The following is a 13063-nucleotide window of genomic DNA, read 5'->3' on the forward strand; positions in this document are numbered from 1 at the left end:
AAGTGACAATCATGGGTCCTGCTTTCGGGTGAGCCCCAACCGCTGCCCAGGCTCCTTCCACTCACCTTGTCTGTGGGGCTGGGACCTGCAAGGGGTGAATCTCAGCTCCCCCGACCTCCTTCCTTGGCAATGGAGAGCCCCTGCCCATGCTCCATCCTTTGCTTGCTCGTTTTCCATGGGCTTCCCTTTGCCTCTGTGCTGACACCCTTGTACCACCTCGCTCCAGCCTGGAGGGAAGCATCCCTGGAGCGGGATGTGTCTGTCTCCAGACAAAACCAGGCTACCTCTGTCCTTGGGAAGCGGGCACGTTTCCTCTCACTAATGGGATGGAAATCCTCACTTTGAGTTTGGTTTGCCCCTGTGCAGAGCTGGGAAGGTGGCATTGGGGTGGGGAGAGCTTCGGAGCTTCTGCTTTAATCCACTGCAACCTCAACCCTCAGGTTCCTTCCCTGCTCTTCAGGCACTGGAGGATCAGGATCATTTCCCTGCTCCATGGAGCTGTTCAGTTGTGATTAGCATCCTTCTCCAGGGGCAGGTTGGCACAGCATGGAATCGGAGTCATGGAATGGTTTGGGTTGGAAGGGACCTTAAAGCTCATCCAGCTCCAACCCCTGTCACAGGCAGGGACCCCTTCCACTGGAGCAGCTTGCTCCAAGCCCCTGTGTCCAACCTGGCCTTGAGCACTGCCAGGGATGGGGCAGCCACAGGGGATGATGTGTTCGGAGCCAGGGCTCTTCCCATGGGAGCCAGAGCTCCTGCTCCAGCCACAGCTTTGGAGCAGTGGGTGGGGAAGCTCCATTGGTTGCTTTGCTGCTTGTGCCTCATCCGATCTGTTTGGGCAGTGATGCTGGGACTGATCCTGCCCCGCTGTGAAGGGAACAGGTTGGGAGCAGCAGGACCAGTGTGCTCGGGGCTGTGTTGGTCCTTGGCACAATGGGGACGTGGTGATGCTGTCCTGGGCTGTGCCAGAGCAGGGACTGCAGGAAGGGCCGGGGTGAGGGGCCCGAGGAGGATGCTCGGGGTGCACATTGTGGCTGTTGGGTGTATGGGAAGGGGAGAATGGGCAGAGCCAAGGACCAGACATGGAGCTGGGCACTGCAACCTCCATGGAGGAGTGGAGGGAGCCGCTGGATCCCAAACCCATGCCCCACCGTGGGGGGAAACCCCCTGGCAAAGCTCCCTTCCCTTGCCCTGGGTGTCCCAGGCTGCGGGTTTGGATGTTCACCCCAGTCCATCCCCACCACCTCCCGTCGGGCACAGCCCAGGGCTCGATTCCCATTAACACTGATGGGCAGTGGGAATGGGGATCCCGGTGCAGATGCTGTCCCCGTCACCTCGGAGCTGGGGATGCACCTCAACCCCCTGTGGTCAAATGGGAGCTTTTAGGAGGAAGTGAAATCTTCAGGGTCTGTTTTTCCCCTTCAAAGGTGTTTTTCCCTATCACGCACAGAGGGATGCGTTGCGATGGGACACCCTTTACCCTCCCGCTTGGCCTTGCAAGGCTCTGGAGTGATGCTGGGAATACCCATCCCATGGCACGAGAGCAGAGAATGTGGGTTGTGCCCATTCGGGTGCTCCCAGTGAGGCAGTGACCATGGGGAGGATCTCACCTCAATCCAAAGGGACAAATGCATCCTTCCCCTTCCATCCCCTTGTCCATAGAGGTTTGCAGACCCTGAGTTCCAGGGCCCCCCCCCAATGTCCTCAGTGCTATGGGGTTAATACAGAGCCAACAAGGGTAGAGGGATGCTGGGGAGGGCGGCATGGTGGGACCCATGGGCTCGGTCACGGTAAGTAAATGGGGGGCAGAGACATCCCCCAGCACCCCCGGGTATGGGCAGCCCCATGGAGCTGGAGCTGCCCCATCCCGGAGCATCGCATCCAGGGGCATTGGGAGTGTTTGGGGAGCGTTTTGTTCTTTTCTTTCCCTCCTGGAGCCACCCATCCCACGGCACAGCCGGATGTCTCTCGTCGGTGCCAGTTATTAGTGCATAAGTGTATTGGGGAAGGGGGGGGGGGGGAGGAAAAAAAAAAGGAAAAAAATAGAAAAAAAAATCCAATTTATCACTTGTAACCATATATATAAATATATAAATATATATATTAAAAAAAAGTGTTTATTTGCAAAAAGATGGAATTGTTTTAACAGTAAAAGTATCTTATACTAAACTCCCTGTTTGTGATGCTCTGTTTTTGGTAGCCATGGCCCCCTGCTCAGTGCTGTGCAGCCGCGCTCGGGCGCTGGGCTGGATGTATTGAACAGCTCCATCAATAAATGGGTATGGATTTTGTATCAGCAGCAGCCGCAGCGGTGTTATTGTGCAGGTCGTTGGAAGGGTGGGAGTGGGATCTGAGGGGTTTCGCTGTCCTCAGGGTGGGGGGGGCTGAGGGAATATCCCGGTGCATCCCAAAACGGGGATGGGGAGCTCGGTACCTGCGGCACCCATGGGTGTAAATCCCCCTTCTCTTCCTAAGGTCTGCTTTGGTTCCAGATCCAGGTAAGCCTGATCACTCATCCCATGGTTCCCATGGATGGTCTTGCTTCCCAGGTGTGATGGGGACCATGGACCCACTCGTGCTCGCAGCTTCCACCCATGGCCCGAAGCACCCACCTACACCCCACAGCACCCACTGTGCCCACAGCAGCCACCTGCATCCTACAGCACCCATCCATGCCCACAGCACCCATGTACACCCTACAGCCCCCATCTGCATCCTATGGCACCCAAATATGCCCACAGCATTTGTATCCTACAGCACCCACCCATATCCAAAGCACCCACTGACGCCCAAACCACCCCCCATCTGCACCCATTTGAATCCTACAGCACCCATCTGCATCCTATGGCACCCAAACATGCCCATATTGTCTACTTGCACCCTATAGCACCCATCTGCATCCTATGGCACCCAAAGGTGCCCATATCACCTACTTGCACCCTATAGCACCCATCTGCATCCTACAGCACCCACCTGCATCCTATGGCACCCAAAGGTGCCCATATCACCTACTTGCACCCTATAGCACCCATCTGCATCCTACAGCACCCACCTGCATCCTATGGCACCCATAGGTGCTCACATCATCTACTTGCACCCTATAGCACCCATCTGCATCCTACAGCACCCGTCTGCATCCTACGGCACCCAGAAGTGCCCGCATCATCTACTTGCACCTATAGCACCCATCTGCATCCTATGGCACCCAGAGGTGCCCGCATCATCTACTTGCACCCTATAGCACCCATCTGCATCCTATGGCACCCAAAGGTGCCTATATCACCTACTTGCACCCTATAGCACCCACCTGCATCCTATGGCACCCATAGGTGCTCACATCATCTACTTGCACCCTATAGCACCCATCTGCATCCTACAGCACCCACCTGCATCCTATGGCACCCAAAGGTGCCCATATCACCTACTTGCACCCTATAGCACCCATCTGCATCCTACAGCACCCACCTGCATCCTATGGCACCCAAAGGTGCCCATATCACCTACTTGCACCCTATAGCACCCATCTGCATCCTACAGCACCCCCTTGCATCCTATGGCACCCATAGGTGCTCACATCATCTACTTGCACCCTATAGCACCCATCTGCATCCTATTGCACCCAAAGGTGCCCGTATCATCTACTTGCACCCTATAGCACCCATCTGCACCCCACAGCACCCATCCATGCCCATAACAGCCCTCTCCCCCCCCAACCCCATCCCCGCACTACAAATCCCGCACATCCCCGCGGCAGCTCCGCCTCCGTCCTCCCCGAGCCCGCCCATCCCCGCAGCGCCATGGCCGCGGCCCCGGTGGCCGAAGGGGCTCCAGCGGAGCCGCACGATAGGTAAGGACCCCAACACCGGACCCGTTGTAACCCTTCGAGAACGGGATCGCGATCGCAACGCCCCGGAGCCGCCGTTTCGGCGGCTCCGGGGCGTTGCGATCGCGATCCCGTTCCCCCCCCTCCCCGATGCCACTTCCGCGTATGGGGCCTCCCCATCCCATCGCTGCTTCCTATTCCCGCACCAAACCCTCTTCTCCTTCATCCCCCCCGCCCTTAATCCCGAGGTGCTGTTGGAGGAGCTGAAACCGCGTGTTTTCCACCCAAAACCATGTGTCTATGGTGTGTGTAGGGGGGGGGGGGGGAACTGGGAGCTGTGTCGGAGGCGTTTGGCACCATGGGGCAACTGGGCATCCCCTTGGGGCTAATGGTTGTGGAGTCGTAGGCACGTCACTCCATCCCATGGCTTATGCTCTTCCATCCCATGGCTGTGTTTCTGCATCCCATGGCTGTGTTTCTGCATCCCATGGCTGTGTTTCTGCATCCCATGGCTGTGTTTCTGCATCCCATGGCTGTGTTTCTGCATCCCATGGCTGTGTTTCTGCATCCCATGGCTGTGTTTCTCCATCCCATGGCTATGTTCTTCCGTCCCATGGCTGTGTTCCTCCATCCCATGGCTATGTTCTCCCATCCCATGGTTGTGTTTCTCCATCCCATGGTTGTGTTTCTCCATCCCATGGCTGTGTTTCTCCATCCCATGGCTGTGTTTCTCCATCCCATGGCTGTTTTTCCATCCCATGGCTGTGTTTCTCCATCCCATGGCTATGTTCTCCCATCCCATGGTTGTGTTTCTCCATCCCATGGCTATGTTCTTCCATCCCATGGTTGTGTTCCTCCATCCCATGGCTATGTTCTCCCATCCCATGGTTGTGTTTCTCCATCCCATGGCTATGTTCTCCCATCCCATGGTTGTGTTTCTCCATCCCATGGCTGTGTTTCTCCATCCCATGGCTATGTTCTCCCATCCCATGGTTGTGTTTCTCCATCCCATGGCTATGTTCTCCCATCCCATGGTTGTGTTTCTCCATCCCATGGTTGTGTTTCTCCATCCCATGGCTATGTTCTCCCATCCCATGGTTGTGTTTCTCCATCCCATGGCTATGTTCTTCCATCCCATGGCTGTGTTTCTCCATCCCATGGCTATGTTCTCCCATCCCATGGCTGTTTTTCCATCCCATGGTTGTGTTTCTCCATCCCATGGCTATGTTCTTCCATCCCATGGCTGTTTTTCCATCCCATGGCTGTGTTTCTCCATCCCATGGCTATGTTCTTCCATCCCATGGTTGTGTTTCTCCATCCCATGGCTATGTTCTCCCATCCCATGGTTGTGTTTCTCCATCCCATGGCTGTGTTTCTCCATCCCATGGCTATGTTCTCCCATCCCATGGTTGTGTTTCTCCATCCCATGGCTATGTTCTCCCATCCCATGGTTGTGTTTCTCCATCCCATGGTTGTGTTTCTCCATCCCATGGCTATGTTCTCCCATCCCATGGTTGTGTTTCTCCATCCCATGGCTATGTTCTTCCATCCCATGGCTGTGTTTCTCCATCCCATGGCTATGTTCTCCCATCCCATGGCTGTTTTTCCATCCCATGGTTGTGTTTCTCCATCCCATGGCTATGTTCTTCCATCCCATGGCTGTTTTTCCATCCCATGGCTGTGTTTCTCCATCCCATGGCTATGTTCTTCCATCCCATGGTTGTGTTTCTCCATCCCATGGCTATGTTCTCCCATCCCATGGTTGTGTTTCTCCATCCCATGGCTGTGTTTCTCCATCCCATGGCTATGTTCTCCCATCCCATGGTTGTGTTTCTCCATCCCATGATTGTGTTTCTCCATCCCATGGCTGTGTTTCTCCATCCCATGGCTGTGTTTCTCCATCCCATAGCTGTGTGCTTCCATCCCTTGGATGAGTTTCTGTCCCAAAGCTTGGCTTCTCCATCCCACAACATGGATTCTCCATCCCTTGGGCACGCTCCCCATGCTGTGGATGGGTTTCTTCATCCCATGGCTATGTTCCTGCATCTCATGGCTGTGTTGCTGCATCCCACAGCCCAGTTTCTCCATCCCACAGATCAGTTACTTCATCCCATGGCTGTGTTCCCCTATCCCATGGCTGTGTTCCCCTATCCCATGGCTGTGTTCCCCTATCCAATGGCTGTGTTCCCCTACCCCATGGCTGTGTTCCTCTATCCCGTGACTGTGTTTCTCCATCCCTTGGGTGGGTTCTTCCATCCCATGACTGCATTCCTCCATCCCATTCCTGTGTTTCCCCATCCCTTGGATGGGTTCCTCCATCCCACAGCTCAGTTTCCCCATCCCATGGCTGTGTCCCTTCATCCCTTGGGCAAGTTCCTCCATCCCAACACCTAGGGCTTCCTGGAGCCTTTCCTTATGCACATCATCCTCTCTGGCCTGGCTTGCTCACAGGGTGCTGGGATCCATCCCTGTCTCACCCAGATCCCTGCACGGAGGGTTCCTGGTTTGGTGCCACCAGCAATATATGGCTTATAGTGACCAAAATGATCCTTAAATCCCAAGGAAAGCCCAGTGAGCAGCTTCCCATCACCTTTAGGATAAGGGGACCCAGCCTTTGTGCTGGCTTTCCTATTTCTCCCAGTTTTAAGCCCAGTTCCTGGAGGCTGCAAATAGAAAGGACGGATTTGTGCTTAAAAATCATCTAGAAGGAAAAAACCATCCAAAACCCAGGAATTTTGGCCTGTGCAGGAGCTGAGAGATGTGAAAGGGAATTGGGAAGCAGGGATTTACAGAGGAGCTCATGCCAGGAGGGGGGGCTCGCTCGCTGCTGGGGTTTGGAGCCAGTGCAGGAGATTCCCATCCCTGTCTGGGATGTCGGGTGAGCGCTGGGAATGCTGCTCCCATCACTTGGAGCCTTGGAACAAAGGCAGGAAAAAGCGTGCGATAAGGAACAATGCTTGGGAACAATGCTCCCGGCTCCTTGTCCCTTGTCTTTCGCTTCTTCCGTGAGAAGGAATGGGAATGGCTTCCCAAGGGAATTGCGTTCTTGGGCTTCTGAAGGAGCTTTCCCAGGGGAAGGGGAGCCCGCGTGAAATCACGGATGGGAAAAGGTTCCTTTGGTCATCGCTCGCTTCGCTGCTCCCATCCTCATCCCGCTGCTCCTGCAGCCCCAGCTGAGGGACCGGCCCCTTGTCCCTGGGTGCTGCTCTCCTCTGGGGTCCTGCCGCTGGGCAGGAGCAGGAAGGGGCTGGTGCCCCCCCGTGTTCAGCAGGGGTTTGCTGAGGACAGCGGGATGCAGCACGTATTCCCGGCCTCTGGAACACGAGGAAGAGGAGGACCGCATCCGCAGGCGTTCACCTCTGCTGGATGCTGAGAGTGGGGAGCATCCTCCCCATTCCCGCTCATGCTGGGTGCGCTGGGGCTGAGCTCTCACCTCGCTGTGCCAGGGCTCCTTTGGGGACCACAGGACCTTGTCCTGTGTGTTTTGGGGCGTCCTCCACCACCTCCTCCTTGTCCCGTGATCCAAGCGCTCCGTGGTGGCGGCTGCTGTGCCTCAGGAGCCTCTGCCACGGTGCCAGAGCATCCCAGCCTGGTTTGGGTTGGAAGGGACCTTAAGGCTCCTCCAGTTCCATCCAGGGACCCCTTCCACTGGAGCAGCTTGCTCCAAGCCCCTGTGTCCAACCTGGCCTTGAACACTGCCAGGGATGGGGCAGCCACAGCTTCTCTGGGCACCCTGTGCCAGCGCCTCAGCACCCTCACAGGGAAGAGCTTCTGCCTCAGAGCTCATCTCAGCCTCCCCTGTGGCAGGTTCAAGCCATTCCCCTTGGCCTGTCCCTATGGAGTCTCCATCCCCACCCTGGCTGTGCCCAGCTCTGGGTGCTGCTGGCTCTGGGTGCTGCTGGCTCTGGGTGCTGCTGGCTCTGGGTGCTGCTGGCACTGGGTGCTGCTGGCTCTGGGTGCTGCTGGCGCTGGGTACTGGGCTCCCTGCCCTGCCTGGCACAGGGAGAGGACGCAGGGGGGAGCTCAGCACCCAGCAGGACGTTATTCTTAGCCCGGGAGTGTTGAGTTTCACCCACTTGTTTATCCCAGGGACGAGGGGACGTGTGGGGCAGCTCTTCCCTTGGGAGCTGAGCTCCGGTGGGGGGGTGCCCCAGATGGATCTCCCTCTGCTGGGGTCTATGGGAGTGGGATAAACCCTGCTCCAAACCCTACCCCAGCAGCACCCTGAGCCTCATTGTGCTCCATAGGCTGGATGTGGGGTGCTGGTGGGAGGCCCCCCCCTCCATCCCCACCCCGCACTGTGCCCCCCTTCAGCCTCCTCCTCCCTGTTCCCCATAGCCACGCACTCACCGGCCTGGGGGGGGGGGGGCAGCGCTGTCCCCACAGAGCCCCCCACATCCAAAGGGAGCTGCGCGAGCCCGATCCCGGGATGCAGAGGCGCAAGGGGGGGGGGGATTGGTGTTTATCGCCCTGTGCAAAGGGCGGCGAGGGGAGGTGTCAGCTCACCCCCCCCACACCCCCCCGCTTTGTCTTTAATCAAGCCAGTGCTATTAATATCAGGTAATGAACGTAATCTGGGGTTAAGCCATCCTCTAATGCGCGCTGGCCGCTGCACAGCCACAGCAGCGACGCTCCCCCCGCAGCCTCCTGCCTCCTCCATCTCCCATCCCTGACCCCCCCCGGAGCTGCTGGCACTGGGGGGGGGGGGGTCTGTGCCTGTCCCCGTGCCTTGGGGACCCCCCTGTGCATGGCTCCGTGTGCCGAGGGTCACCAGGGACCCCCCGTTGTCCCCTGGCACCGGTAGCAGCAGGAGGTTGGGGGCCCGGGGGTGACCCCCTTAAGCCCTGCTGGGGACATGAGCAGCCCCCCCGCCTTCTCCAGTGTTCGCATTTCGGGGTGCTGGGCCCTCGGCACGGACGGTGGGTGAGTTCCTGCCTTGTTTTTTTTTGGGGGGGGGGTTCTGGTGTGTTTCACCCCTTTGCTGTCAGTCCCTGCATGCTGGAGCCAGCCCCAGTGTCCTGGTCCTGCTTCCCTGCAGGCAGCAGCTGAGGGAAGGATCAGCTTCCCATGGGACACGGGGTGAAGCCGGTCTGGTGCAGGGGCTCTATGGGGCATTTGGAGGGGTGGGTGCGTGGTTGGTGCTTATGGGGTGCAGGGATGAGGATGGGCTCTGCTGTTTGCTTCCAAGCTCACGTCTGGGGCTTTGCCGTTTTCCCTATGGGACCTGTTGGGACCTGCTGCTTTTCCCCTTCACCCGGCGTGGATCTGGGGTGGTCGGGGTTGGAGGGCGGTGGGATGCAGGGAGATGTAGCATGGAGGGCACAGGGATGGGAGCGCAGTGGGAAAGGGGAGAGTGGTGCCCCTCTCACCCCAGTAAATCCACGCTTGGGTTGAGTGGGAGCAAAACGCGTCCAGCATCCCATGGGATCAGGCTTCCTCCTGGCACCCTCCAGCAGGTACAGGGAGGGCAAAGGGTCCAGGGAGAGGGGCTGGCAGCCAGGAAGGCTTCACGGGAGAGGGGTTACCAAGCCTAGGAAGATGCTTCCTTCACATGCACCTTGCTGGGGGTGCTGCTGGTACCCAGGGGTGCGCTCTGCTTGGGGAGGGTCTGCATGGGGCAGGGAGCATCCTTTGGGTAGAGCAACAGCATTGACTGCCTATGTACACAGAGAGGCCCTTCCTTGGGGGGCTCTACTTGCAGGCAGGGGGCATTGCATGGGCTTTGTGGCTGATAAAGCAATAGGAAGGGGCCAAGCGGGATGGTTGGGATGAGCCGTTCCTTGGGAGGGGAGGAGAGGCCCTTCCTGGCAAAGGCAGGCTTGGGAAGCATCTGCCATGCTTCCAGTGTAACATTAGGAGAAAGTGACCTTTGCAGCCCCACAGGCTCCCCACGGCCCGGCTTGTCTGCCATAGATCATGGGCAGGGCTGGTTGGGGGGGTAGAGTATCCATGTCTTGTATAGGGAGGGATGATGTGGACGGGGACCTGTGGTGGAAGTCCTGAAGTGTTTGGGTAAGGGGCAGAGCCTGGGAGCCATTGGAATGGGGAAGAGGGGAGACTGAGCTGAGCTCTGAGGCAGAAGCTCTTCCCTGTGAGGGTGCTGAGGCGCTGGCACAGGGTGCCCAGAGAAGCTGTGGCTGCCCCATCCCTGGCAGTGTTCAAGACCAGGTTGGACACAGGGGCTTGGAGCAAGCTGCTCCAGTGGAAGGGGTCCCTGCCCGTGGCAGGGGTTGGAGCTGGAGGAGCTTTAAGGTCCCTTCCAACCCATCCCATTCCATGAGGAACGCAGAGGAGCAAACCCAGACCGGGTGTTCCAGTCTCCCACCAGCAGCGCTGAGGCACCGTTCGCTGTCCCCATCACTGGGCTGACATGAGCCGCCGGTGCAGGCAGGCATCGTTTTGGCTCGATGGAAGCAGAGGTGGCACAAACACAGTTGTTTACCAGGAAATAAACCGTCTCCTCTCAGCCGTGTCCCTGCCCCTCTCCCGGGAACGCGCCTGCTCCGGAGCCTGGGGCTGCTCAGCTGGATTTCCTCTGGGAATGCTGCCGGTCTCCATGAGACGGGCGAGCGCTGCGGGATGCTGGGGATGCTCCACGCTCCGGAGTAAGCACTGCCAGGGATGGGGCAGCCACAGCTTCTCTGGGCACCCTGTGCCAGCGCCTCAGCACCCTCACAGGGAAGAGCTTCTGCCTAAGAGCTCAGCTCAGTCTCCCCTCTGGCAGGTTCAAGCCATTCCCCTTGGCCTGTCCCTTCATCCCTTGTCCCAAGCCCCTCTCCAGGTTTCCTGCAGCCCCTTCAGGCACTGGAGCTGCTCTGAGCTCTCCCCTTCAGGAGCCTTCTCTTCTCCAGGCTGACCCAGCCCAGCTCCAGAGCAGAGCTGCTCCAGCCCTCGCAGCAGCTCCATGCCCTCTGGGCTGGCTCAAGCAGGTCCGTGTCCCTCTGAAGTGGTGGTTGGGGTGCCCAGGGCAGGGGCAGGAGCTCAGCAAACCCCAGTGAATCCCTGTGTCCATGCCGGGGATGTGCTGGTTTGGGAGATGGGCATCTCATGGCGGTGGGATCCTGCTTGGTCAGAGCAGTAGGTATCATGATGTATATCAGGACATACATCTTGGTCAGAGATATCCCATCCCGGGATCCCATCCTGTACAGATGGCTGCTCCCAAATCTTCCGTTTTATCTGAAATCACCCTAAAAAAGGCTGGGGGGAGGGAAGGGAATTAACTTCCATTCCAAACAGGCTTAAACCCAACCCCGAAGCTGCAAAGCCCTGCGCTTTAAGCCCTGTTAAGAGCAAAAAGCCCCACAGAGCTGTACCAACCCGTGCCGGGTTTGGTGCCCGTGCTCTGACCTTGCACTGGTTTCACTTCCAGCCCTGTCATGGATGGGCAGAGCTGTGTGAGCAAGGAGAGAGCCCTTTGGCCCTTCTCACAGGGAGGAGACAGCCCTTGGTGAGCAGGGGAGGAGCAGGAGGTGGTGTAAATAACACCCCCCCTCCATGCCCCTGCTTATCTCCTGGCCAAGGGACACCGAGCACCTCCCCACTGCTGCTGTCCCATTGCCAGGCTGGAACGGGCTCCGCAGGGTGCTCTGTGCCTCTCCCTTCATGGGGCTGTGGTGGGAGGGGAGATAAGAGGGAGGCATTCCGGGCTCTGCAAGCACAGCAAAGCGGCTGTGAGGGGCTCAGCACCCCTTAGGTTCAGGTCTAAAGTGGGGGGGGAATTAGAGGTTTTGGTGGGGATGGAGTGCGCCATGTGGGGAGCGCTTGTGGGGTGAGGGTGGGTGAGCTGTGTTTGGCTTCCAGCCCCCAGGAGGGACCCTTAGTGCGTCAGGGCAGGTGATTGCCCTCTGTAACAGCACCCGTCCGTGCTTTAGAGAGCTCACTGGTGTGTTCATCTGACATCGATGGTCCCCAAGCAGCAGGGCTGCAGGAGGGGATGCTGGGGAGGGACTCTTCATTAGGGACTGCAGTGACAGGACAAGGGGTAACGGGTTCAAACTGAAACAGGGGAAGTTTAGATTGGATCTAAGGAGGAAATTCTTTCCTGTGAGGGTGCTGAGGCACTGGAATGGGTTGCCCAGGGAGGTTGTGAATGCTCCATCCCTGGCAGTGCTCAAGGCCAGGTTGGACGAGGCCTTGGGTGCCATGGTTTAGTGTGAGGTGTCCCTGCCCATGGCAGAGGGGTTGGAACTGGATGATCTTAAGGTCCTTTCCAACCCGAACTGTTCTGTGATTCTAAGTGATGCCTGTGTTGAGCCTTTTCCAGGCTCAGACTGGTCCTGCGTGACAATTCCATGTTTGCCATGGGATCGCAGCGGGGCTGCGCTTGCTTCTCCCCCTTTCCCATCGCATCCCTCACCCACGCAGCCTGCGGTCCCATCAAGACCCCGCAAGCCCCTTCCCCACCACTGGTAACCGAGCTCCTTCCTCTCTCCATCCCCAGCAACAGCAGCGCCGAGTCCCTGGACCGGCTGTACCCACCCGTGGGCTCCACGAAGCCCCCCCGGAAGAGGACCACGAGTCAGTGCAAGTCGGAGCCCCCGCTGCTGCGGACCAGCAAGAGGACCATCTACACAGCGGGGCGGCCGCCCTGGTACAACGAGCACGGCACGCAGTCCAAAGAGGCCTTCGTCATAGGTAGGCAGAGGCAGCGGGAGGGGATTCCTGCCCCACAACCAGGTAGGGGTTGCAAGGAGGGCGCCCGTGGTCAGTGCGGCGTCGAGGGTGAGCCGTGGGGTTGAGCTTGCGGATGTTGGTGATGGGTTACAGCAGGCACCGGGCGCACCACGCTCTGTGCTGGTTGTTCCCTTTGCTCTTCTTGTTGGGGTTGTTACGAGCCCCCCAGGCTGGTTCTGGTGCCCGCTGGTCCCTCCACTGAAAGGGTTCCCATTGCTGTGCCCACGGCCTGCACTTACAGCTTGTGCCGCTCCGCATCTTCAGGGGTGGTCTCTGCTTTGATGCTGTCCCTCTTTGGGTGTTCCCCCAGCCCAGCGCAGCGGGGCAGCACCAGGGCTTTAGCCCCTGCTTGGGGTCGGTGCCTTCATCCCCTTTCCCCTGGCAGGCCTGGGAGGAGGCAGCGCCTCGGGGAAGACCACGGTGGCCACCATGATCATTGAGGCTCTCGATGTCCCTTGGGTGGTTCTGCTCTCCATGGACTCCTTCTACAAGGTGAGGCTGCCCTTGTCCACCCAGGCTGATCCTGATGGGAAACACAGTGTGGGTTGAGCATCAGCCTCGTGT

General features: G+C 58.4%; 1 protein-coding gene across 3 annotated transcripts in view; it reads left to right on the plus strand.

Moving 5' to 3' along the window:
• The first annotated feature begins 3775 nt into the window (after nucleotides 1-3775).
• The window catches only part of UCKL1 (uridine-cytidine kinase 1 like 1), a 22845-nt gene continuing 13557 nt past the window's right edge, over nucleotides 3776-13063 (plus strand). For 2 of the 3 annotated variants that reach the window (XM_062642361.1, XM_062642360.1), the window contains exons 1-3: nucleotides 8474-8746; nucleotides 12267-12460; nucleotides 12885-12991. In XM_062642361.1, the coding sequence (XP_062498345.1) occupies nucleotides 8679-8746; nucleotides 12267-12460; nucleotides 12885-12991 (369 nt within the window). In that variant the 5' untranslated portion in view covers nucleotides 8474-8678. Of the gene's footprint in view, nucleotides 3848-8473; nucleotides 8747-12266; nucleotides 12461-12884; nucleotides 12992-13063 lie in introns of those variants that run through there. The other variant, XM_062642362.1, reaches the window with a different exon arrangement.

The sequence above is a fragment of the Pezoporus occidentalis genome, unplaced genomic scaffold (assembly GCF_034315485.1).
Source record: "Pezoporus occidentalis ecotype Australia unplaced genomic scaffold, CSIRO_AGI_Poc_V1 ctg70, whole genome shotgun sequence".
Taxonomy (NCBI): domain Eukaryota; kingdom Metazoa; phylum Chordata; class Aves; order Psittaciformes; family Psittacidae; genus Pezoporus; species Pezoporus occidentalis.